This window comes from Mastigoproctus giganteus, chromosome 1, assembly GCF_048544385.1.
Source record: "Mastigoproctus giganteus isolate SK-2022 chromosome 1, ASM4854438v1, whole genome shotgun sequence".
NCBI lineage: Eukaryota > Metazoa > Arthropoda > Arachnida > Uropygi > Thelyphonidae > Mastigoproctus > Mastigoproctus giganteus.
In genome coordinates this window covers 133,107,892-133,131,654 of record NC_143575.1, presented here as the reverse complement: position 1 = coordinate 133,131,654, position 23,763 = coordinate 133,107,892, and the positions used below count along the sequence as shown (strand labels likewise).

The 23,763-nt window shown below is 39.3% G+C and overlaps 1 protein-coding gene across 2 annotated transcripts in view; it reads right to left on the bottom strand.

Annotated features, from left to right (window-relative positions):
• Window positions 1-872: 872 nt before the first annotated feature.
• LOC150091144 (E3 ubiquitin-protein ligase RNF13-like) overlaps window positions 873-23,763 on the bottom strand; it is a 341,104-nt gene continuing 318,213 nt past the window's right edge. For both annotated transcript variants that reach the window (XM_090382193.1, XM_090382202.1), the window contains one exon: window positions 873-1,414. In XM_090382193.1, coding sequence (XP_090238319.1) covers window positions 906-1,414 — 509 coding nt within the window. In that variant the 3' untranslated portion in view covers window positions 873-905. The remainder of the gene's footprint in view (window positions 1,415-23,763) is intronic.

Here is a 23,763-nt window from a genome sequence, read left to right as displayed (position 1 = left end):
TCTACTGTTTGGCGGATATTCTTATTTATATTAATAAATAAGAATAAGGTTCAAAAAGAAACAATATACTGAGATATACTAACAATATACATTAATCCCTCTCTAATTGCAGATTTCAGATAATTTTTATGTACACATACAAAAGTTTTTTCAATCCATACTTTTTTTTTTTAAATTTTTCTACATATACTTAGTTTAGTCTAATCTCCTTAAACAACAAAACATAACAATTATTGCTCCTGCCTCCATAAATCATGGGAGCATCTTGTGGATAGTGCAGAGGCAGACAATTTATTTACATTTCATCATCATTTTCATGTTGTATAAACAGAAAATGAATTTTACTGCTCTTTCCCCTCCCCCATATATTTTGTTGGCATATTTATTGTTATTCCCCTAACCTCCTATTTGCTATTGGACCTTAGTCTCACCAACTATAGTTTTGCCAAATGCTGTACTTTTCAGGCATCTCCACGGCTGGTGAGGGATTCCTGTATTCCATTTTTAACATCTTTGATAACCATTGCAATCCCAAGTGCCTATCAGGTATTATATATGAAAAATTTATCATATTCTTAATAATCCACCACCTCTTTTAGTAGAGTTCAAAACTGTATAAGGTATCATGTTAAGTCAATTACCTTGTTAAGAAGATAGCTCTACTGATCCTGTTATTAGAAATAATATGTACCTCTAACTTCTCAATTTTAACCTAAGTCCTGGAAGATGCTGGCTACACACACACACGAAAAATAGATTTATCTAATAAAGATGAAGAGCAAAATTTTATCTCATACAGTTACAAACAATGGCTGTTGAAAAGATTTTTACATCATTAAAAATACACATTACTTTACACAGCTGCAGATCACAATTTTTGGCTATCATTAAAAATGTAGGAGACTTCACACAACTAAATCAGAATGCAAATTAATGTTTCTCTGATTATGAGATATCCCCACAGAGTCAAGAGGAGATTCAAATGTCATCTGTTCTGTTTGTATAACATTAACTGCAGAAGACACTTCTGAATTAACTGAATTCTGTGGAGGGGGCAGATAGTAAGCACCTCCCATTTCCTCTGAGGAATGAAAATCAGCATGAGTGGTCTGTGGTGTAACTGGAAAAGATTCACCTTGTGAAGGATAACTGCAGTGTTCCTCTAAATCTTCCACCCTGCTGTTTATAGTATCACTAACAAGAGGATTAATGAAGGGACTAGTGAAAGTTCCCCACTCATTTCTGCTATCATTGGAAGTGCGTAACAAAGGAGTTGTTTCAGATGTAGTAGTTGCAACTTCTGATTCACTTTCACTGTCTGAACTGCTGTCTCCCAAGTGAATCTTCCGTTTACATAAAGGACAAGTCCTACGATTATTAGTCAACCAAGGATCAATACATTTTGCATGGTATGCTGTTAAAAAACAAAATGAAATAATAATTATATAAACTTGAATATAATAGTAAATGCACAGTGGAAAGAAAAATTTCAGTAAACTAAGAGACTGTTTCAATGTTTTTATTTTCCATCTAATTATAAATATTAATTTCATAAAATATCATTTACAGCACTAAGATTAATATAAAAATTATGTAAAGCCACATTGCAAATCACAATAATATTTTTATTATGTAATCATTTATTTTTAAATTCTGTTGAGTTCCAAGGTTTGTTGTATCTTGATTTCATCTTTCAATTTTACCTAATGTTCTTCTATATTATTTTCCATTATGCGGGTATTCTTTCCACCACGATAATTTCCTTTATCATCTTCATATGTGTTGGCACCATTGTTGTTTTCTATATTTATCAATGATATTAATGACGGTATAACAGGCAAATATAAAAGTTATAGAATTCTTATAATACCGTGATAATAGACTAAGTATTAAATAGCAAATGCTTAATGTACGGTACAATGTAGAACAAAGACACATCAAGAAATGGCACACACTTACATTAGGATCCTACCCAAAAATTTCTAACGTCAATATCTCTTCAAAATCCTTCACCCCCACCCACTGAACTCACCAGTTCAGAATATGGTTTCAATTTCGACATAAAAGACCAACACTATCCCATCAAGGGATAGTGTTGGTCTTTGATATATGTATAATCTTCCCGACAAATGGCGAATAATACATCAAAACAATAGCATAATAAATTCCAAACTTACTTCCCAATCTAACATTAAAAAGCAACAACTTCTAGATATACAAAAATTAAGCAAAATCTCAGATGTTATTATACAAAAAGCAGATAAAGGAGACACGACTGTCATTATAGACAAAAACACCTATACACAATAAATGGAACAAATTCTATCCGATCAAGACACATACAAAATTGATAACAATCATAATATCATCAAACTTAAAAACAAACTTGATATAATCTTAAGAAAACTTAGACAAAACAAAGAAATCAATTTATATACACTACAACAGATAGGAATCCATAACAATATCCTCCCTCATATGTTTGGTATTGCCAAACTACACAAACCTGGCCATCCTTTCAGACCAATTATTTCTTTCAGTAAATCAGCTTTTGCAAACTTATCCACTTACTTAGTTAAAATTATATCCCCTCTCACCAGATTCTCAGAATTTAAAATCAGCAATACCAATCAGGCTTTTCAGAAAATAAGTACCACTACAATTTCTGATGGAGATATTCTAGCATCTTTTGATGTAGTATCTCTATACACCAACGTGCATATCCCATTCACATTACAGGCTTTACGAAAGTTTTTAACAACAGACGACACCTTAATAAAACGTACCTCTCTTTCCATCAATAATATCCTTGAACTCACTTTGCTATTACTAGATGCCAGATATTTCAGATTCAATAACAAAATTTTTCAACAAATATTCGGTTTACCCATGGACTTAGGCATTTCCGCTCCTCTGTCTGAAATTTATTTAGCTACAATGGAGAATCAAATTTTTTACAACTCTTTCCTTCATAAATAAAATTATACACACGTTATGCAGATGATATACTCATAATAGGTAATAGATCCATTATAGACAATCTTTTTTCAAAATTTAATTCAATACATGATACATTAAAACTCACTCTTGAAATTTAAACGAACAATCAAATCAACTTTCTTAACCTTACCATTTACAAAACAGGCACAAAACTAGGTACAAAGATTTTCAGAAAAAATACACACACAGGAAAATTTTGCTTTGCACCACCCTCTTAGTACAAAAAAAGCTGTCCTATACAACCAAATCCATAATGCTATAAAATATAATTCCTCACAAAATGACTTAACTAACGAACTTCAATACCTCACAGAAAAATTTATAGCTAGGAACTACCCTACCCAACCCAACTTATCCAACACACCATTTTTGCCGCCAAAAGTAAAATTAACAACCCACCCAAACCCACTACCTAAGGCAAATCCTCCATCATCCACCTGCATCATCCTCCCTTACCATAGCGAACTTGCCGACAGTTCCACCGAGTATTTACAGGCACAGTTATCTCCCTCATATTTTCAGCTTATAATAAACTCGGATCCTTATTTAATACTTACAAAGACACACATAAGTACCTGACTAGCAATTTGAACAATATAATTTATCTGATCAAAACCAAACTGTGATGCCTGCTATACTGGTAGTACTACAACAAAGTTTGGTTCTACCAAAACCTCTAATACTCGCGCATACTACCACTATAATAGTTTTAGAACTGGACAATCTAGTATGGAACTTACAATACATGCCCATACCCACAATCACACTCCCCTAATCGATTCCCTAAGTTTAATTATTAAACTTAAAACCAGCCACAAAATTCTTCAATATGAAGCTCTCATTATTGAATGGTTCTAATCTTGGAGATTACACCATTCTAATCTCAATATTATAAATGCGAAACTCTATTTTAATCTTTCCCCGGCTTGGAATCTCTCGCATTTGAGATTCCCACGTGTTTCAAAGAGCATCACGAGAGTATAGATAATTATTTAAATACAGCACACATCTACTCCCCACTTAACTTCGCCAACTGAAGACGTTATAACTTAACGAAAGTCCATCATTATGACTATTGGCATTATCAATTTTTTTAACTTAAGTTCTAGATTAACTACTTTCTACCTTATGACAACCAGAAACTGAGTGGTGCACTTCTGCTTCTTTGCACTTATCTTAAATTCTGTTAAATTAACTTATTTTTTATCCCGCCTTAATTCATTAATTTAATTATTCCACCTTAAATTTAGCCATCAGTCTCTTCATAAAACTATTGCAGATTACATTCAAGGTGAGTACCGTACATTGAGCATTTGCTATTTAATACTTAGGTATAACAGGCTTAATGTCCAAATTTGCAGATGATACAAAGGTTGGCAGGGTGATGAGTCGCTGTTGAAAGTCGCTAAGTGGATTTTTTTTATTTATTGATTTGAAATTATTGTTTTTCTATAACTTTTGATTTAAATTTAGTAGTATAGTATTTTTTTTTGTGATTTTTCTGATTAATTTGGTATATTTATTCTTTACTAGGCCTTGTAATTGCATAGCACTTTTGTATTTTGCTCTTAACATTCACATGCTGTCTGCATTTTTTCTGCTCAGGTAATCTGGAAACTCCATTATTCATCCAACTTGGAATCCTCCTCATGGAGTATTTTTTTTAATGGTATATATGCATTAAAGGCTTCTGTGATTGTTTTAAAGTTATACCATAATAATTCAATTGTATTTGCTGCGAGATATTTACCCAGTTAATAGAGAAAAAGGTATCTAATCCACGTGGACAAGTTTTGTAGCTCCCACGAATGCTAAGTTTTTAATTATATTTAGCCAGTTTGTTGAATTAATCATTGTTGTTGTTATTTGGTTTTTAGGAGCATTAGCAACTAAGGCCATATTGCTCCGGGATATGCGGTGGTCATTCCCTGACCTTTCCACATCCTCCATATTTGGTTGTGACGGGCTCGAACCCCGGTCTGATCAAGAAGCGTGTGCTACGCACTGCTGCTCCTTCCCACTTGGCTATGGAGGCGCCAATTAATCGTTAGATTAAATTATTTTCTATAAGTAGCTTATAGATCTAATCAAGCTCTGTGGTTTATTTTGAATTTAGATGGCGCGATCTTGAAAGTAAGTAATACCTGGTGTCCGTAGATTTACCGTTCGTAAAGTGCCATCATTGTTATACGATACAACATATACACCAAACCAGATAGCGTAAGTTTTAACAGAAAACTAGATAGCGAGTATAGTAGTAGTATCAAATGATCAGTAAAATTTACTAATCTTATTAAATTTCTCTGTCAATTAAATTGTACTTTTTTAACTAAATAAAAGGTCCCAAAGGAACTAGTTGTTGTCAGTGTCTCTATTGTTGGGGAAAGGGGGAACATATTGTGCAGAAAGGATAGGATAGGAACAGGACCAGGGCATGTCTATCAGGGACAAAGGTTGATGATGTTTAGAGCAGATATCATCTTTTAGGGGCAGGGTGATATTGTTGTACATGTTGGCACTAATGTCATAACGACCTAGTTTTTTAAAATATAACATTATAAATTAATACATATAACTTAACAGCAGATAAGAAAGTCATATAACGTAACCCGGAGATACTATTCAATACTGAAATACACATATATAGTGTAATAACTGCATTGGGATGTAAGTTTAGGGTTATATCTTGTATTGGAATTTTATTTGAAATTGAATAGAAATCATGACTCAGACCAGAGCAGCAAAACAAAAGGCTCAAACTAATGGGAGTGCTGTGGGGGAGAACTGAGGGGGGGAGGGGGGTTGTCCTAAGAATCACAGTCTTTCGAAATGTACTGCTTGTTTGATGTTTGTGGAGCAATCAGGAATGGGACATGATATTGCCAAGAGGAATGTCTTTGTGTGTGCACAATGTAAGGAGTGCGAGAAAATCAGGTGCCAACTCAGCGTTGCTATGGGCCGATATGAGAGCCTGAAGGACAGGGTGGATTGTCCTCGAAGGATTTATATGGAGGGGCCCATCAAGCTCTCAGCTGCCCACATCAATGCCAAAGCTTGCACTTGAACATCACACAACACAGTGGCAACCCCCCAAGGCAGAATGCGCTGGTCCCAAGGAACTAGTTGTTGTCGGTGACTCTATTGTCAGGGAAATGAGGAACATATTGTGCAAAAAGGATAGGATAGGAACAGGACCAGGGTATGTCTACCAGGGGCAGAGGTTGATGATGTTGTAGAGCGGATATCATCTTTTAAGGGCAGGGTGATATTGTTGTACACGTTGGCACTAATGTTATAAAGAGTAGGAGACCGGCAGAATTGCTTAACAAGTACAGGTCAATGCTGAAAAAGAAAACTGTGAGTTGGGGTTGAATTTGAAAGTGTCTGCAATTCAGCCCAGACACGATAGTAGGGAGTATATGTTGAGAGCCGTGTCGATCAATTCCGCCCTGGAGAGACTGCAAGGCTCAAGGGGTAAAATTTTTCCCAGCCTCGTCTGTGCTTGTTAATGGGAAAAACTGCTTCTAAAGGGATTGGATACACTTAAATAGAAAGGGTGCAAGTATATTTGCTGATGCTATTGAGGCAGAGTTAGATGGGTCGGAAAACTGATAGCTTGGGGGGAGGGGAATACATGGACTAATAGATTAACAGTAGCCGCTGGCAGAGGTGAAAGTGATTCTTGTACTGGCTCTATTGAAATGAACAGCAGTCTGGAAAGCAAGGCAATGGGAATCTCCAGGACTGCTGGAAGTCATAGTGTAACAAGTAAATACATGAGCTGTATTAGGGTAACTAACAATAGAAACAGGTGCATGTATACCTGCATGTACACCAATGCTAGGAGTATAGTTAATAAATTTGATGAGCTTGAAGTGCTAGGCAAGACATCAGAGGTAGATATTGTTGGGTTATCAGAGATGTGGTGTCACACAGACATAAGCAGTGCAGAGTTGGAATTTGGGGAGTACAATGTGTACAAAAAGGGAAGAGAGGCTATGCTGTTAGACAATGCAATGTTGAGTCTGTTTGGTGTGACACAAGCACTGGTAAAGGAAAAATGAGAGTAGGTGTGTGTTATAGGCCTAATAAAGCTGATGAGTATAATGAACAATTTTGCACAGAAATAGAGTAGGCCAGTAAATCAGAATGTCTTATAATGGGGGATTTTGCCCAGAGATTGACTGGAATTTGTGGGTTGGTCACTCACACACTAGCAAGGCATTTGTGGATTTATTTGATGATTGTTTTCTACAGCAGCACGTTCGGGAGGCAACTAGAGGGAGTAATACTCTTGATCTGATTATCAGTAGTGATTCTTCATGCATTAAGAATCAGCAGATAAAGGAACCACTAGGTGACAGTGATCACAGTGTGCTGAAGTGGGATTTACTCAAAGAGGTTTGTTTGTTTGTTATTTGGTTTTTAGGAGCATTAGCAACTAAGGCCATATTGCTCCGGGATATGCGGTGGTCATTCCATGACCTTTCCGCATCCTCCGTATTTGGTGGTGACGGGTTCGAACCCCGGTCTAATCAAGAAGCGTGTGCTACGCACTGCTGCTCCTTCCCACCTGGCTACGGAGGCGCCTACTCAAAGAGGTAACTACCATCAGGGGTAAAGGGAAGGGTTTTTGTTAAAAGGTGATTAAGGTTATCTGAGACAGTATTTAAATTCTATATGGTGGGACCAACTGATGATGTTACCAACAGCAAATTCAGGGAAGTATTCAAAGATTTAATCTTGGAAGCTACTAGGCTTTTCATACCAAAAAGAAATACTGTTCACAATTTAGGCCTAAATGGATGTCAGATGAACTAATTAGACATGTGGCAGAGAAGAAAATGGGATACATATAAATTAACAGGTGACACGGAAGCCTATGATAGTATAAGCTGGTCTGTAACCAAGTCACAAAGGAGGCTAGACAGGCAAAGGCAGATTACGAGAAATCTTTGGCAAAGGATGCAAAGAAAAACAGCAAAGAATTATTTACTTATGTAAACTCTAGAAGGAAGAGGATGAATCAGATTGGTCCACTTGATATCGATGGTTCAACTATTGATGATCTTGATCAGGTAGCTAACAAACTAAATGAATATTTTGCATCGATATTAACACATGAGGAGTTATTCAGGGAGGGGAATGCCAGAGGTGTATTAAACTCTAGCAGTAAGCTAAATAATCTTGTAACAACTGTGAGTAAAGTGGAGAAGAAATTGTTGATGATAAACTTAAGAAAGGCACCTGGGGTGGATGGAATCTATCCAGTTATATTAAAGGAGGCAGCAAAGGAAGTAAGCAAACTCTTAGCCATAATTATGAGAGCTTCCTTGGACTCAGGGGAGGTACCCATGGACTGGAGAAGTTCAAATGGAGGATGAAAGAGAGACACATATAATTACAGACCGATTAGTTTAACTTCTGTTCCAGGGATATTAATGGAGGCACTGGTGAAAGACAGGTCTATCGACAGAGGCGGACTGGCCATAAGCCTTACACGGAAAATCCCGGTGGGCCGGAGGCCGGTGTGATTTTGGCCATAAACCGTAGTATGAGGCCACTATAAATTTTCCCAGTTAAGAATTTTTGACCCAGTCCGCCTCTGTTTATCGATATTGCTTTTTTTTTTTTTTTTCTCTCTCTCTGAATCTGCAGTGTCTTCACCAGGACGCTTCCTTTTCACACCTTTTAAGTATTTTACTAATTTTTAGGGAATAAAGCGCAATTACAAAACGAGGAGGCACGCTTAATACACACATAAACAAAGCTGCGCACGTGTAGCAACTGAATAAACAACACCGTAAAGGCCGAGATACACTATTAACACCCCACATTTTACTAAAGCACATTTCTGGGGGTTACTACCATAAAACAATAAAAACAATTTCCAGTTTTGTTTCTGCTAGTGGAATCTGTTATAAACTGGTAGTAAACTCGATCTAATTGCATTTGCAATTATACCGATAGCTGGAATTGTGTTGGTTTTTACGTTATTATGGTGAAATGTGTTTCCCCTTCACTGATATAAAACACATAAATACATTTTCAGAAACTTCTTCATTCCTATCGTGTTGCGTTCGGTTGGGGTGATTCCGCGTTCAACTGCCATTTCTTGTAAACACAAAGGCGAATCGTGCATAAGCGAATTCGGTTCGTGTTATATAAGATAACGTTCCCCTATTTATAAATCGTGTATGATCGAATTCGTGTAGTGTAAACACGTGTTATATGAGGACCGACTGTATTAGGAGAGGCATATGACGCAAGAAAGCAAGCTTATACAGCATCAGCCAAAAAAAAAAAAAAAAAAAACCCCTTCCCATTTTATTGATCATTCATTACAAATGTTTCTATAGTTCTGCCTTGAATTTATTTAAGCTATTAACTTCTACAACAACAAATGGAAGTTTGTTCCAGCAATCAACTACCCGCTGGCTAAAGACAAATTTCTACACATCTATTCTATAACTGTCTTTCCTCAGTTTGAATCTATGCCCCTTCAGGTTTGTAATCTGAGCAGGAGGAAGAATTCATCAGCATCGAGCCTACTCAATCCATTCAAGGCCGCACCTCAATCTGATCGCCTCGCAGGTGCCTAGTCTTCAGAAGAAGCTACAATTTTCAGATCTTAAGCCTTTCTCATAAGAGCACCCCTTGTTCCATTCACTAATCTTGTTGCCCTCCTCTGTACTTGTTCTAGCAACTGTACATCCTTCCTAAAATGAGGCTGCGAAACCTGTATGCAATACTCAAGGTGTGACCTGACCATCACCTTTTACAAGAGGATAATCACTTCCTTAACGCTGCTCACAAAATTCCTGTATATCAATGACAAGACCCCATGACCCACTCTGGCAGCCTGTCTGCACTACTCAGAAAACTTCATATCTGACTGCACAATTCCCCCCCCTCCCCACCACCCAAGTCTCTTTCATTCTCTACAACCCCGATGACTGCCCAGTTGGTACATTTCTCTGGGGTTACTGCTATCCATATGCAGTACTTTGCATTTGTCAATATTAAACTTCAGTTGCTATTTCTCAACCCATCTACCTAACTTTTCCAGATCCTGTTGCAGCAGCATACTGTCATTACTGTTATTAACAATCCTGCCAACATTTGTATCATCTGCAAACTTTGACATTAAGCTTGATATACTTGCATCAATATCACTGATAAATATACAAAAGAACAACACCGAAGCTTTGAGGAACACCCCTAATAACATTAGTGGTGATTACCCCTCTCTGTCTTTACCCACTCAACCATCCTTTTATCCATTATAGCAACTTGCTCTTAATGCCATACTGCTTCAATTTGAACAGTAATCTTCCAAGTGCAACAGTATCAAAAGCTTTCCTGAAATCCAAGTATATGATATCAAAATTGTTTTTTGCCTCCAGTTTCTTTGTGACCACAGCATAGTAACCAATCAAATTGATCAGACAAGTTGGTTGGTTGGGTTGAAATTTTTCTGGCGCATTAGCAACAGTGGATATTATGTGCCAAGATAAAGGTAAAAATAGATTCTGGTAACTTTAAAAGAGGCTACTTGGTCAAAAGATTAGGTATAAGTTTAAAAGGCAGTATATATTCTGATTAAAGAGGACTGTGCGCTTTGGATTCATTATTATCAAAATTACTGTAACTCAGAACGAAAACAGATACAAAATAGATTGTGACAAGTTTAATAATAGGAAATATAGATATATTGGATTAGATACATACAAACAAAAAGCTTTCGGTTGTTTTGTCAATCTTTCTCAGTTAAACTGACAGTTAAGAATGGAGCATGACGGCGTGTACTGCCAATCTTGTACGTGAAGTGCGTGATTAATTGTTGGATGTTGAAGCCTGTGGCTGTGATGCATGCGGACGTTGCCAGTGTTTGTCAATATACAGGATTGCTGTTTCGATGATAGGGTGGACTCAACATCCACTGCTCCTGTTGACTGAGGTACTGGAGCATTTGAAAGTATGTATCTAATCTAATATATGTATATTTCCTATTATTAAACTTGTCACAATCTATTTTGTATCTGTTTTCGCTCTGAGTTACAGTAATTTTTATAATAATGAATCCAGAGCACACAGGCCTCTTTAATCATATTCAAACTGTGCTTGGCCAACAAACATATGACATAGTCGTGAAACTGCAAAAGAATTTCACCTTTATAGCTCGTGGCAAACATCTCAGATTTGCTCATAGGTACAAATCAAACAAAGTCATCCCGAAAGGATTTCTCTACAAACTCCATTTCCTAATGAATGTATGTGCCGTGCCTGTCAAAACTTCAGCTACAAGACCCTGAACATATGGATTGGCTGCCTTCATCGAGACTTGCAAAATGCTTCAACGAGTAAAGCAGCCCTGCTGATTGAACTTAGAAGTCCAGTTCCCGATCCTGTTTACACCAATATAATCCATACCTTGTGCTATCAAACCGTCAGAGAATCTGAACGCTATTGTACACGTCAAAAACGTAAGTTTGATGTTTTAATTGGCGAGTCCCATCAATTTCATCATCAGCATAATACCCCTTCCACAAGTTGCACAGATTTTGTATTGAACTTGAGCAACAAACAGTTATCTAAGAACAAGTAGATCTGTTGACTCTGGGTATGAAATTTGTTGTTCTCCCAAGAAACCCACCAATCACTGATATTGCCTTAGGCGTAGAAGCGTGTTTAACACGTTTCCTTGAAGATGTGGCAAACACAATTCGCCTAAAAACTGCAGCAATTTTGCACACAGATAAAGGATGTTGAACGGTCGTAATGAATCACACAGATTACGAGACAAAAGCCTTGCTGCTCTCGCAGGACACTTCTGTTTACCAATCCTTAACCGTTCCTCCCATCAAAGCTTTGGAACGATGGGAGTTGAAAGTGAACATCCTCGTCAACAGTTGGCCTAAACAGAAGAAAATAACAGCATGAACATGTAATCACCTCCGTGCCTCTGGCTGCCAGATTCCACAATTCTATGGACTACTGAAGGTTCACAAAGAAGGTACACCGTTAAGACCCATTGTCTCCTGTTGTGGCTCACCGAGTTATGAATTAGCTAAGTTTGTCTCGGGGGTCCTTTCTCCCCTAGTAGGCAAGACCACCACCAACACTGTCTCCAACAGTAGTGAATTCACAGAACGGATCCGAACCATATCCATCTCACAAGATCAAATCATGGCATCATTTGATGTAGTTTCACTTTTCACCTCCATCCCAGTAGAACTTGCCTTCATATGCAAAGCAACTCTTAGATAAAGACAAACCCTTAGCAGCAGAACCAAACTAACACCAGACGATATCTCCACCGCCATCAGACTGTGCTTAACAGGTGGTGCAATCATGTTCAACGACTTCATTTACCAACAAGTACACGGCACAGCCATGGGTTCCCCGGTTAGTTCGGTCACGGCAAGCATCGCAAGGGAGGAATCAGAGGGTCGTGCATTTACGAATGTACCAGATCCCATTACCTTTTGGCGTCACTACGTGGACGATGTATTCGTGGTTATCCCGAGAAATTCAGGTGACCGAATCTTAGACCACCTCAATTCTCTGCCGCCTTTCATAAAATTCACTATCGGGCTAGAATACTCTTGTCTGGCGCAAGGGCACGCACTTGAAGACAACTGTCCATCATAAACCAATGTGTGCTGGCCAATCTACCAACTTCCTGTCAGCACATGCACGTACCCATCTTGTTGCCACTGCACGAACCTTGCTAACTCGTGCCCGGACCCACTCTAGCTCTGTAAATGAGAGGCACACCGAAATTGCTAAGGTCAAGGCGGATCTTTCTTAAGAGGTGTGGCTACCTCATCAATACCCTTGACAGGTGTGACCTAAAGACACATGACCACGTAGCGACCAACAGAAACATCCAAGGTAATGACTCAACTGCGAGCACCTTTATCCCATACTACCCAAACCTATCACAACAGGTTTGTAGTCTTAAAATCACATGGGATAAAAGGTGTACAACTCCCAGGCAGATATAATCCCTCATCTCTAAAGTAAAAAACCTGTCCCCACCTTACTACAAAGCGGAGTGGTCTACCGCATCTCTTGCCGTGACTGTACTAACTAGCTGCTACATTGGGGAAACTGGGAGACGGCTCGAAAAATGCCTTTCCGAACACGAAAGAGCAATCCGTTTAGTGGAAGTGGAGCACTCAGCTATTGCTGAACACATTTGGGCAACCCACCACGACATTGACCCACACCGAGACGTCGTGATTGTGGATAGGTCCCACCACTATCGACGACGTGCCTGGTTGGAGTCGTTGAACATCAAATGCTCTAGTACCTCAGTCAACAGGAGCAGTGGATGTCGAGTCCACCCTATCATCGAAACAGCAATCCTGGCTATTGACAAACACTGGCAACGTCTGCATGCATCACAGCCACAGGCTTCAACATCCAACAATTAATCATGCACTTCATGTACAAGATTGGCAGTACACGCCCTCATGCTCCACTCTTAACTGTCAGTTTAACTGAGAAAGGTTGACAAAACAACCGAAAGCTTTTTGTTTGTTTTGTTTGTATGTATCTAATCTAATCTAATTTGTATCCGTTTTCGCTCTGAGTTACAATAATTTTGATAATAGTACATATTCTAAAAATATAAAGCTTATTTTATATACATGTATATAAATTAGTAAGCTGTAAAAAATTAAAAATAACTGACACTTGTCACTTTCAGATAAAATCTGACCGAGTGTATAAGGCTCAGTCAGGTGGTTAAAAGCGGATAAGTGCATATTATTAAAATCTGGGCACTCCATTAAAATATGTTTCAGGGATAAAGCTGTATCACAGGACTCACACAGAGAAGGGTCATCAGCCCTTAGCAAGAAAGAATGTGTCAGATGACTGTGTCCTATGCGGGTCCGTGCTAGAACAACTTCCTCCTTATGATTCTTGCCCAGATATAAACTGCCATGGTTCAATTACAGGCTTTATCTGATGTAATTTACTGATGGTCCGTCTATTCCATGTATCACAGAGTGTGAATCTTTTCGTGTATTATTTGCCTGTAGTCTGTATAGGGGACTGACAGTGGTGTCAGCCAATTTTTTAGCCATATTTACTGCTTTATTGGCCAATTGTTACATCAAATTATTTTCTATAAGTAGCTTATAGACCTAGTCAGGATCCTTAGTTTATTCTGAATTGAGACGGCGAGATTTGGAAGTTAATTAATACTTAAGTGTCCGTAGATTTACCGTTCGCAACTTGCCGCCATTATTATACGACACAACGTTATATCCCGAACTAGATAGCGTAAGCTTAGTATAGTACTGTATATAATATAATATTGTCAATTAATCAGTAAAATCTATTAATTTTGTTAAACTTCGTTGTCAATTAAATTGTACTTTTAACTAAATACATATAATGACTTAGATTACAAACGCAACATAATTAATTAATACATAACTTGATATGGAACTTATATAAATGGAAATCGTAGATAATACTCGATACTGAAAAATATATATAGCGTTATAACTGTGTTGGCATACAAGTTTAGGGTTATAATTTTGTACTGAAATTGAAATTTTATTGAAATTTAATCGAAATCATGGCTCAGACCAGAGCAGCAAACAAAAGGCTCAAGCTAATGGGAGTGCTGTGGCTCAGGGGAGAACTGGGGGGGGGGGGGAAGTTGCCCTCTGAATCACAGCCTTTTAAAATGCACTGTTGCATGATGTTTGTGGAGCAATTGGGTACGGGACATGATATTGCCATGGGGGGTGTCTTTGTGTGTGCGCGCGATGCAAGGAGTGTAACGAAATCAGGCGACAACTCAGCGTTGTTATGGGCCTATATGAGAGCTTGAAGGACTGGGTGGCTGCCCCCGAAGGATCTAAATTGAGGGACCCATCAAGCTCTCAGCTGCCCACATCAACGCCAGAGCTTGCACTTGGTCATCACGCAACACACCAGCAACCCCCAAGGCAGAATGCGCTGGTCCCACAGGAACTAGTAGTTGTTGGTGACTCTATTGTCGGGGAAACGGGGAACATGCTTTGTAAAAAGGATAGGTGGAACAGGACCAGGGTATGTCTGCCAGGGGCAAAGGTTGATGATGTTGCAGAGCGGAGATCATCTTTTAAGGGCATAAAAGGTGATATTATTATATACATTGGCACTAATGATATTAAGAGTGGGAGACCGGCGGAATTACTTAACAAGTACAGGTCACTGTTGAAAAAAAAGCCGTGAATTAAGGTTGAATTTGAAAGTGTCTGCAGTTCTGCCCAGACACAATAGGAGGGAGTATATGATGACAGCCTTGTCGATCAATTCAGTCCTGTAAAGATTGTGCAAGGCTCAAGGGGTAGAATTTTATTCAGCCTGGTCTGTACTTGTTAACAGGAGAGACTGCTTCTACAGGGATGGGATACACTTAAATAGAAAGGGTGCAAGAATATTTGCTGATGCTATCGAAGCAGTGTTAGGTGGGTCGAAAAACTGCTAGCTTGGGTGGATGCAAGGACTAATAGATTAACAGTAGCCACTGGCAGAGGTGAAAGTGATTCTTGCACTGCTTCTATTGGAATGAGCAGCAGCCTGGAAAACAAGATGCAGAATATTTCAGAGACAGCTGGGAATCATTGCAGTACAAGTAAACATGGGTTGTGTTAGGGTAGCTAAGAATAGGAACAGGTGCATGTATACTTGAGTGTACACCAATGCTAGGAGTTTAGTAAATAAATTTGAGGTATTTCTCAAAACATCAGAGGCAGATATTGTTGGGATATCAGAGACGTGGTGTCACACAGATATAAGGGTATTCAAATCTGGCAGTAAGTTAGATAATCTTGTAATAACTGAGAGTAAAGTGAAGGAGAAATTGTTGAAGATAAACGCAAGAAAGGCACCTGGAGTGGATGGGAACTATCCAGTTATATTAAAGGAGGCAGCAAAGGAAGTAAGCAAACCCTTAGTCATAATTATGAGAGCTTCCTTGGACTCAGGGGAGGTACCCATAGACTGGAGATGTGCAAATGTGACCCCAATTCACAAAGGAGGATCAAAGGCTGACACAAGTAATTATGGACCTGTGAGTTTAACTTCCGTTCCAGGAAAATTAATGGAGGCACTGGTTAAAGAAGCACTGCCGGATCATCTAGACAAGACTTCAGTTATAGCTCGGACACAGTATGGTTTTGTTAAGAGAAATTCTTGCCTGACCAATTTGATTGGATACTATGATGCAATCACAAAAGAACTGGATGCAGGGAATAACTCTGATATTATATATTTGGATCTTAGAAAGGCTTTTGATACTGTTGCACATGGAAGACTGCTGCACAAATTGGAGCAGTGTGGTATTGGAGGCAAATTGCTGCTATAGATAAAGTGGTGGTTGAGGGGCAGAAGACAGAGAGTGGTAATCAATGGACACTGCTCATTGTGGACTAATGTTATTAGTGGAATCCCTCAGGGTTCAGTGTTGGGTCCATTATTGTTTTCTGTATTTATAAATAATATTGATGATGGTATATCGAGCTTAATGTTCAAGTTTGCAGACGATACAAATGTTGGCAGGGTTGTTAAAGACACTACTGACATTATGCTGCTGCAACAGGATCTGGAAAGGTTGAGCAGATGGGCTGAGAGGTGGCAAATGAAGTTTAACATTGACAAATGTAAAGTACTACATATGGGAAACAGTAACCCCAGAGCAACGTATCAACTCTGTGGTACTACACTGACAGTGGTAGAGAATGAAAAGGACCTGGGGGTAATTGTGAAGGCAGATATGAAGTTCTCTGAGCACTGCAGATGGACTGCAAGAGTAGCTCATGGTGTCTTGCCAATGATATACAGGAATTTTTCTAGCAGGGATAAGAAGGTGATTATTCCCTTGTATAAGGCAATGGTCAGGCCACACTTTGAGTACTGTATACAGGTCCTCATTTCAAGAAGGATGTAGAGCTGTTGGAACGAGTACAGAGAAGGGCAACAAGAATAGTAAATGGAACAAAGGGTTGCTCTTACAAAAAAAGGCTTAAGTTTTGCAAATTACAGTGTCTGGAGAATAGGCACCGGCGAGGTGATCTGATAGAGGTGCATAAAGCCTTGAATGGTTTGAGCATGCTGATGGGATTCTTCCTCTTGCTCAGAATAATCACCTGAGAGGGCACAAATTCAGATTGAGGAAAGACAGATGTAGGATAGATGTGCAGAAATTTGCCTTTAGTCAGCGTGTAGTTTGTTGGTGGAACAGACTTCCATCCCTTGTTGTGGAAATTGATAGCTTAAATAAATTTAAGGCTCAGGTATTTCGAATGAACGGAGGGGTGAAGTGGAAGTGTTTTTTTTTCTTTTTTTCTGGCTGATTCTGCATAAGATTGCTTTCTTGCATCATATGCCTCTACTAATGCTAATGCTAAATCATTTCCCCTAATCCCAATGTGGCTGGGAATCCAGCAGAAGCAGATATCGTATTCACATTCATGGAGAGAGTGAATCTTCTGCTGAACTTGAGACAGAACTGGGTGAGGATCATATCTGACAGATAATAAAGCCTGTAAGATGCTCCAAGTATCCGAATATAAAAAGAACCATTGGTGCTGGCATTTACTAATATAATCCAAGGCTAACTCCATGGCGTGCAGCTCTGCAGTGAATATGCTCTGATATAGTGGTGTCTGTAAAGAAAGCAGCAGATCTTACCTAGAATTCCGACTTCGAGCCATCTGTCTAAACTAGTGTGAAGTCAGAATGTTCAGCTCTGTGTGCTGAAAAAAGCTGGAGGTAGACAAAAGACGGAGTGTCCGACTTTCCCCAGTTTTGAAGGGAAAAGTCGCATGCTGGAACGTGAGCATGACAGGGTGGAATGAGCTGCTTTGGTGTTTGGGCAATCTTGTCTACCTTGATTTCAATTTCTTTGAGGAGCTCTTGGAAATGAATACCAAAAGGACGATTGGCAGTCTGATTGACACGAACAAACTTTCCCATCGTGGCTCAAAAACAGATGGCCACATCTCATGGTCTGACAGGGATTTCAGTTTTAAAGCATATTGAAGAGACAGCTGCTTATGTCGAAGCGATAACGTGGTTCATTTGCTTCAACATATAGGCTCTGGACAGGAGATTTTCGATATGCTCCAGTAGCGAGACGGATAGCCTGATAATGGATAGAGTCCAGCCATCGAAATACACTGTCCCTGGCTGAACTGTATACCCGGGACCCATAGTCTAGTCTCTATCACAGAAGTGCATGGTAAATGCGCAGTAGGGTGCATCGATCTGCACCCCAAGATGTAGAGGACAAAGAGCGAAGAATATTAAGACCTCTCGTGCACTTTGTATGAAGATGAAGGATATGATCTAGAAAGGTCAGCTTTTTATGAAATACGAGTTCCAAGGATTTTGTATCTGACACTACTGGAATAGCATTTTGTCCAAGCTTTAATTCAGGTTCAGGATGAAGATTACGCTTATGACAAAGGAGTACGCAAATGGTCTTCTGAGGCGAGAACCTGAATCCATGAGCAAGTGCCAAGGAATTAAGGCGATTAATAACCTTCATGTTGCATGACTGAGAAATATGATAAAGTCATCAATATAGAGGGCGTTGTTTACAGTTGGAGGAAGCTGTTCTGTGATGTAATTTACTTTGATGGCAAAAAGCATGACACTTAATACTGATCCTTGCGGTACTCCTTCCTCTTGGCAAAATGGATGAGAGAGTGAGGATCCTACACAAACTTGGAAGGATCGCTTGGCTAGAAAGTGTTTAATAAAAATGGATAGATGCCATCTAAGACCAAGGTCATGCAAATCTTTTAAAATGCCAAAAATCCAAGTTGTGTCAAAATGCCAAATATCAAATCTTTTAAGATGCCAAAAATCCAAGTGTTCCATGTCAAAGAACACTGACACCAAATGTTTGCGTGCATCCCGGATGGATGTTTCTAGTCTAATAAGATGGTCCAGAGTGGACCTGTTTCTGCAGAAGCTGCACTGAATGTTGGAGAGAAGGTGGTTTGATTCTAAATAGCACATTAAATGAAAATTAACCATTCTCTCCAGGATTTTGCACAGACAGCTGGTCAGAGTGATAAGACGATAATTTGTAGGGATTTTAGGATCCTTTCCTGGTTTCGAAAAGGTAAGAACAATTGCCACAAGTCAGGCATCCGGAAACTGCTCTTTGGTATAGATTTTGTTATATAAAAGGAGCAGGTGATCCACAGTTATTGGGGAAAGGTGCTTAACCATTTCATAATGGATGCCATCTGATCCAACAGCACTTGCTTTAGAAAGTGAGAGAGCTCTTTTTAATTTCTGCACAGTGAATGGTTCATTGTACGAACAAAGGACCTTTAGAGGGAAATTTAGTGCCTGTTTTTCTTTTTTGTATTTCAGGACCAGAAACTCTGGGGAATAGGATGATATCACAGAGATGTTTGAAAATGTTTCCTCAAGAGCATTGGCTATTGCAGTTGTCTCTGCAAAAGTGCATCCATTATAGTCTAGGATGATGAGGGGTGAGATGTATATTTTCCCTTCATTTTCCAGATTTTATCCCAGACCACCTCAGCTCTGGTAGACTGGGTAATAGATGACTTAAAACGGATGTTTGTTTGTTTGTTTGTTTGTAGGCTTTACAGCACAAGAGCAGCAAAGGCCATAATGCACCACTTAAAACAGGTCCACGATTCCTTCTGACTCTGACAAAGTACCATACTTTGGCTCATGCGCGTTTAAAGGCTATAAGGTTGGCTGTGGTGGATTTTGGCAGAATATCCCCCAAGCTTTGTTTTGTGCCTTTTTAGCTGCTGTGCATTGTGGATTCCACCATGGTTTAGGAAAAGGTGGAAACCGGGCAGATGTTTTTGGGATTGCAATTGCAGCTTCATGGACAATGTGTTCTGCAATGTACGTGACTGCATCATTGATAGGCTCCTGACTGACTGTAGTGATTTCAAAATTTGCGTGATGCTGAAAGGCATTCCAGTCAGCCTGATCAAACTTCCACCGGGGTAACCTAAAAGGAAGACATGGTCTTCCAGTGTGTAAGCAGGTTATCACAGGGACGTGATCAGTTCCATATGGGTTCTCCTCTGCTTCTCAAGTGAGAGAAGGGGAGCAGATAGATAGATAGATCAATGGCAGAAAACGTATGGGTAGGCATGTGGAAGAAGGTGTTTGTTCCAATATTTAGAAGGGAGAGATCATTGTCATTTAGCATATGCTCTATGACTTATCCCCTTCCATTGATGCTAGCACTACCCCACAGGATGTTATGTCCATTAAAATCCATCAAGAAGTAAAGAAGGGGAAGGAAACTACATTACAAGATCATCAAGGTCTTTCTTGGAGATGTCACCCCAGGTGGCAAATAAATAGAACAGACGGTTAATAAAAATCCCACTGTAAGGCAAATTGCAACAGCCTCCATGCTGGTTGTAAGTAGCAAGGGCTGGACTAGAGGTCTGGTTGCCCAGAAGGACCATCCACAATTCTATCCTTACGAAAAATTCTGATGTTATGCATGGTGGGGTCATCATTTGCCTTTAGTTATGTCTCTTGCAAGCATAAGCAAACAGTGGACGTCCACTCATGAACTAGCAGGTACTGCATACATGAATGGGACGCCAAGTTCGCTTAGGAGCACCATACCCATGTTTCCAATAAGCCTTGATCCCGTCCCAGGACCAAAGGGAGGGAGACTTATTGGAATGCAGTTGACCCTAGCAGTAAGAACCACCCGCCGATTGATCCCAGTCAGGCCTGTTTTGTTGAATCAGGGGACAAAGTGGTGTATCAAGGCTGAGCCCCTCAACCACCAGGATCCTCCTTTCTGAATTTCCATGGGTTGCAGTGCATGGCTGCACACACCAGATTCCAATGATGTAACCTTGGAACTGAGATATGGGTGTTAGATCCCAGTGATGCTAATCTGGGAGGTCACCTCACCACATACAGGTGCCCATGTTGTTGTTATGTTGATTTTTAGGAGCATTAGCAACTAATGCCATATTGCTCCAGGGATATGCGGTGGTCCTTCCCTAATTTTTCCGCATCCTCCATTTTTTGGTGGTCACGGGCTCGAACCCTGGTCTAATCAAGAAGCTTATGCTATGCACTGCTGCTCACAGGTGCCCATGTTGAAGGGGGTCAGACAAGACTTTCTCTTAACAAATCCATGCTGTGTCTGAATTATTGCTGCAGCCTTGTCTAGATGATCCTGCAATGCTTCTTTAACCAGTGACTCCATTATTTTCCCTGGAATAGAAGTCAAACTAACATGTCTGTAATTACTCGTGTCACCCTTTGATCCCCCTTTGTGAATTGGAGATATATTTGCATATCTCCAGTCTGTGGGGACTTCCCCTGAGTCCAAGGATGCTCTCATAATTATGGCCAAGTGTTTGCTTACTTTCTTTGCCACCTCCTTTAATATAACTGGATAGATCCCATCTACCTCATGTGCTTTTCTTAAGTTTAACTTCAACAATTTCTCCTCCACTTTGCTCTCAGTTATTAAAAAATCATTTAACTCCCTGTTAGAGTTTGATAAACATCTGGCCCTTCTTGAATAACTCCTCATGTGTGAATGTAGATGCATTGTGGGGATATCACAGAATGGATGTTATAACTCAGATATAAGGGATACAGAATTTGAATGTGGGGAATACAGTGCATACAGAAAGGACAGACAGGATAGGAGGGGGGGGGTTTATGCTCTTAGTTTAGAAGCACATAAAATCTAAGGCAGTGCATCCAGTTAACATGGGTGGCCAGTGCAATGTTGAGTCTCTGATAAGTATAATGATCAACTGTACAGAGAAATTCAGTGGGCCAGTAAATTGGAATGTCGTACAATGGGGATTTCAACTTCCAGATATTGACTGGAACTTGTGGGTTGATCACTCACACACTGGCAAGTCTTTTTTGGATTTACTGGATGACTGTTTTCTATAGCAGCATGTTAGAGAGGCAAAAAGAGAGAGAGTAATACCCTTGATCTGATAATTAGCAGTGATTATTCATGCATTAAGAATAGGCAGACAAAAGAACCACTAGGTGGCGTGATTGCAGTGTATTGATGTGACATTTTCTTAGAGATGTAACTACCATCAAAGGTAATGGAAGGGCTTTTGTTTTCGTAAAGGTCTATAGTGGTCTCAGACAGTTTTTAAATTCTATGCACCAACTGATGATGTTACCATCAGAAAATTCTAAATGGGAAGCATTCAAGGAATTTATCATAGAAGCTACTAGGCTTTTCATACCAACCAAGAAATACTGTTCGAAGCTTATGAATGTCAGATGAACTAATGAGACTTGTTGGAAAAAAGAAAAATGCATGGGATGCATATAAGTTATCAGGTGATACACAAGTCTATGGTAGACAAACTAGTCTGCAATAAAGTCACAAGGGATGCAAAGAAAAATAGTAAACACTTCTTTACTTATGTAAACATTAGAAGAAAGGTGATGAAACACATAGGTCCACTTGATACCATGGTTAAACTGCTTGCTGATGATTCTGCTCAGGTTGCCGAAAAGCTGAATACGTATTCTATATTTGCAGATGAGGAATTCTTTAAAGGGACTGGATGCCAGAAGTTTATTAACTTTACCTTGGAGCTAAATGATTTTGTAATAACTGAATTGCTGAAGTTAAATGTAAGAGAGACACCTGGGTTGACTGGGACCTATCCAATTATATTTAAGAGAGGCAGCAAAGGTTTTAATTATGAAAGCATCCTTGGATTCAGGGAAAGTCTGTGTGGACTGGAGATGTGAGAATGTATTCTCAATTCACATAGGGGATCAGAGTGACATGAGTAATTACAGCCTTGTCAGTTTAACTTCTATTCCAGGAAAAATAATGGAGTCGATGGTTAAAGAAGTAATGCAGGACCACCTAGACAGGAGTGCAGTTGTCCTTCAGTTACAGCATGGGTTGGTTAAGGGGCAATCTCGTCTGACCCATTTGATTGAACACTATGAAGCAGTAACAAAGGAACTAAATGCATTTTGATATATACCTGGATTAGCATTAATTGAGGCATATGTGCAAGAAAGCAAGCTTATACAGAATCAGCCAAAAAAAATCCTTCCCATTTCACCCATCCATTCATTCCAAATGTTTGTCTTGAATTTATTTAAGCTATTGACTTCCACAACAACAGATGGAAGTCTGCTTCAGCAATCAACTACCCGCTGGCTAAAGAAAAACTTCCACACATCTATTCTACAACTGTCTTTCCTAAGTTTGAATCTATACCCCCTCATGTTGTAATCTGAGCAAGAGGAAGAATCCCCTCAGCATTAAGCCTGCTCAATCCATTCAAGGCTTTATACACCTCAATTAGATCGCCTCACAGGTGCCTAGTCTACAAAAGCTGCAATTTGCAGAACTTAAGCCTTTCTTCGTAAGCACACCCCTTTCTTCCTCTCACCTATCTTGTTGCCCTTCTCTGTACTCATTCTAGCAACTCTACATCCTTCCTAAAATGAGGCATGACCATTGCCTTATAACAAAGGGATAATCACCTTATTTTCTCTGCTAGCAAAATTCCTATAAATCATTACAAAACTCCATGACCTGCTCTGGTAGCCCGTCTGCACTTTTCAGAGAACTTCAAATCTGACTACACAAGGTCTTTTTCATTCTCTACCTCCCTGATTGTAATACCACACAGTTGTTACATTACTATGGGGTTATTGCTACTCATATGCAGTACTTTGCATTTGTCAATGTTAAACTTCAGT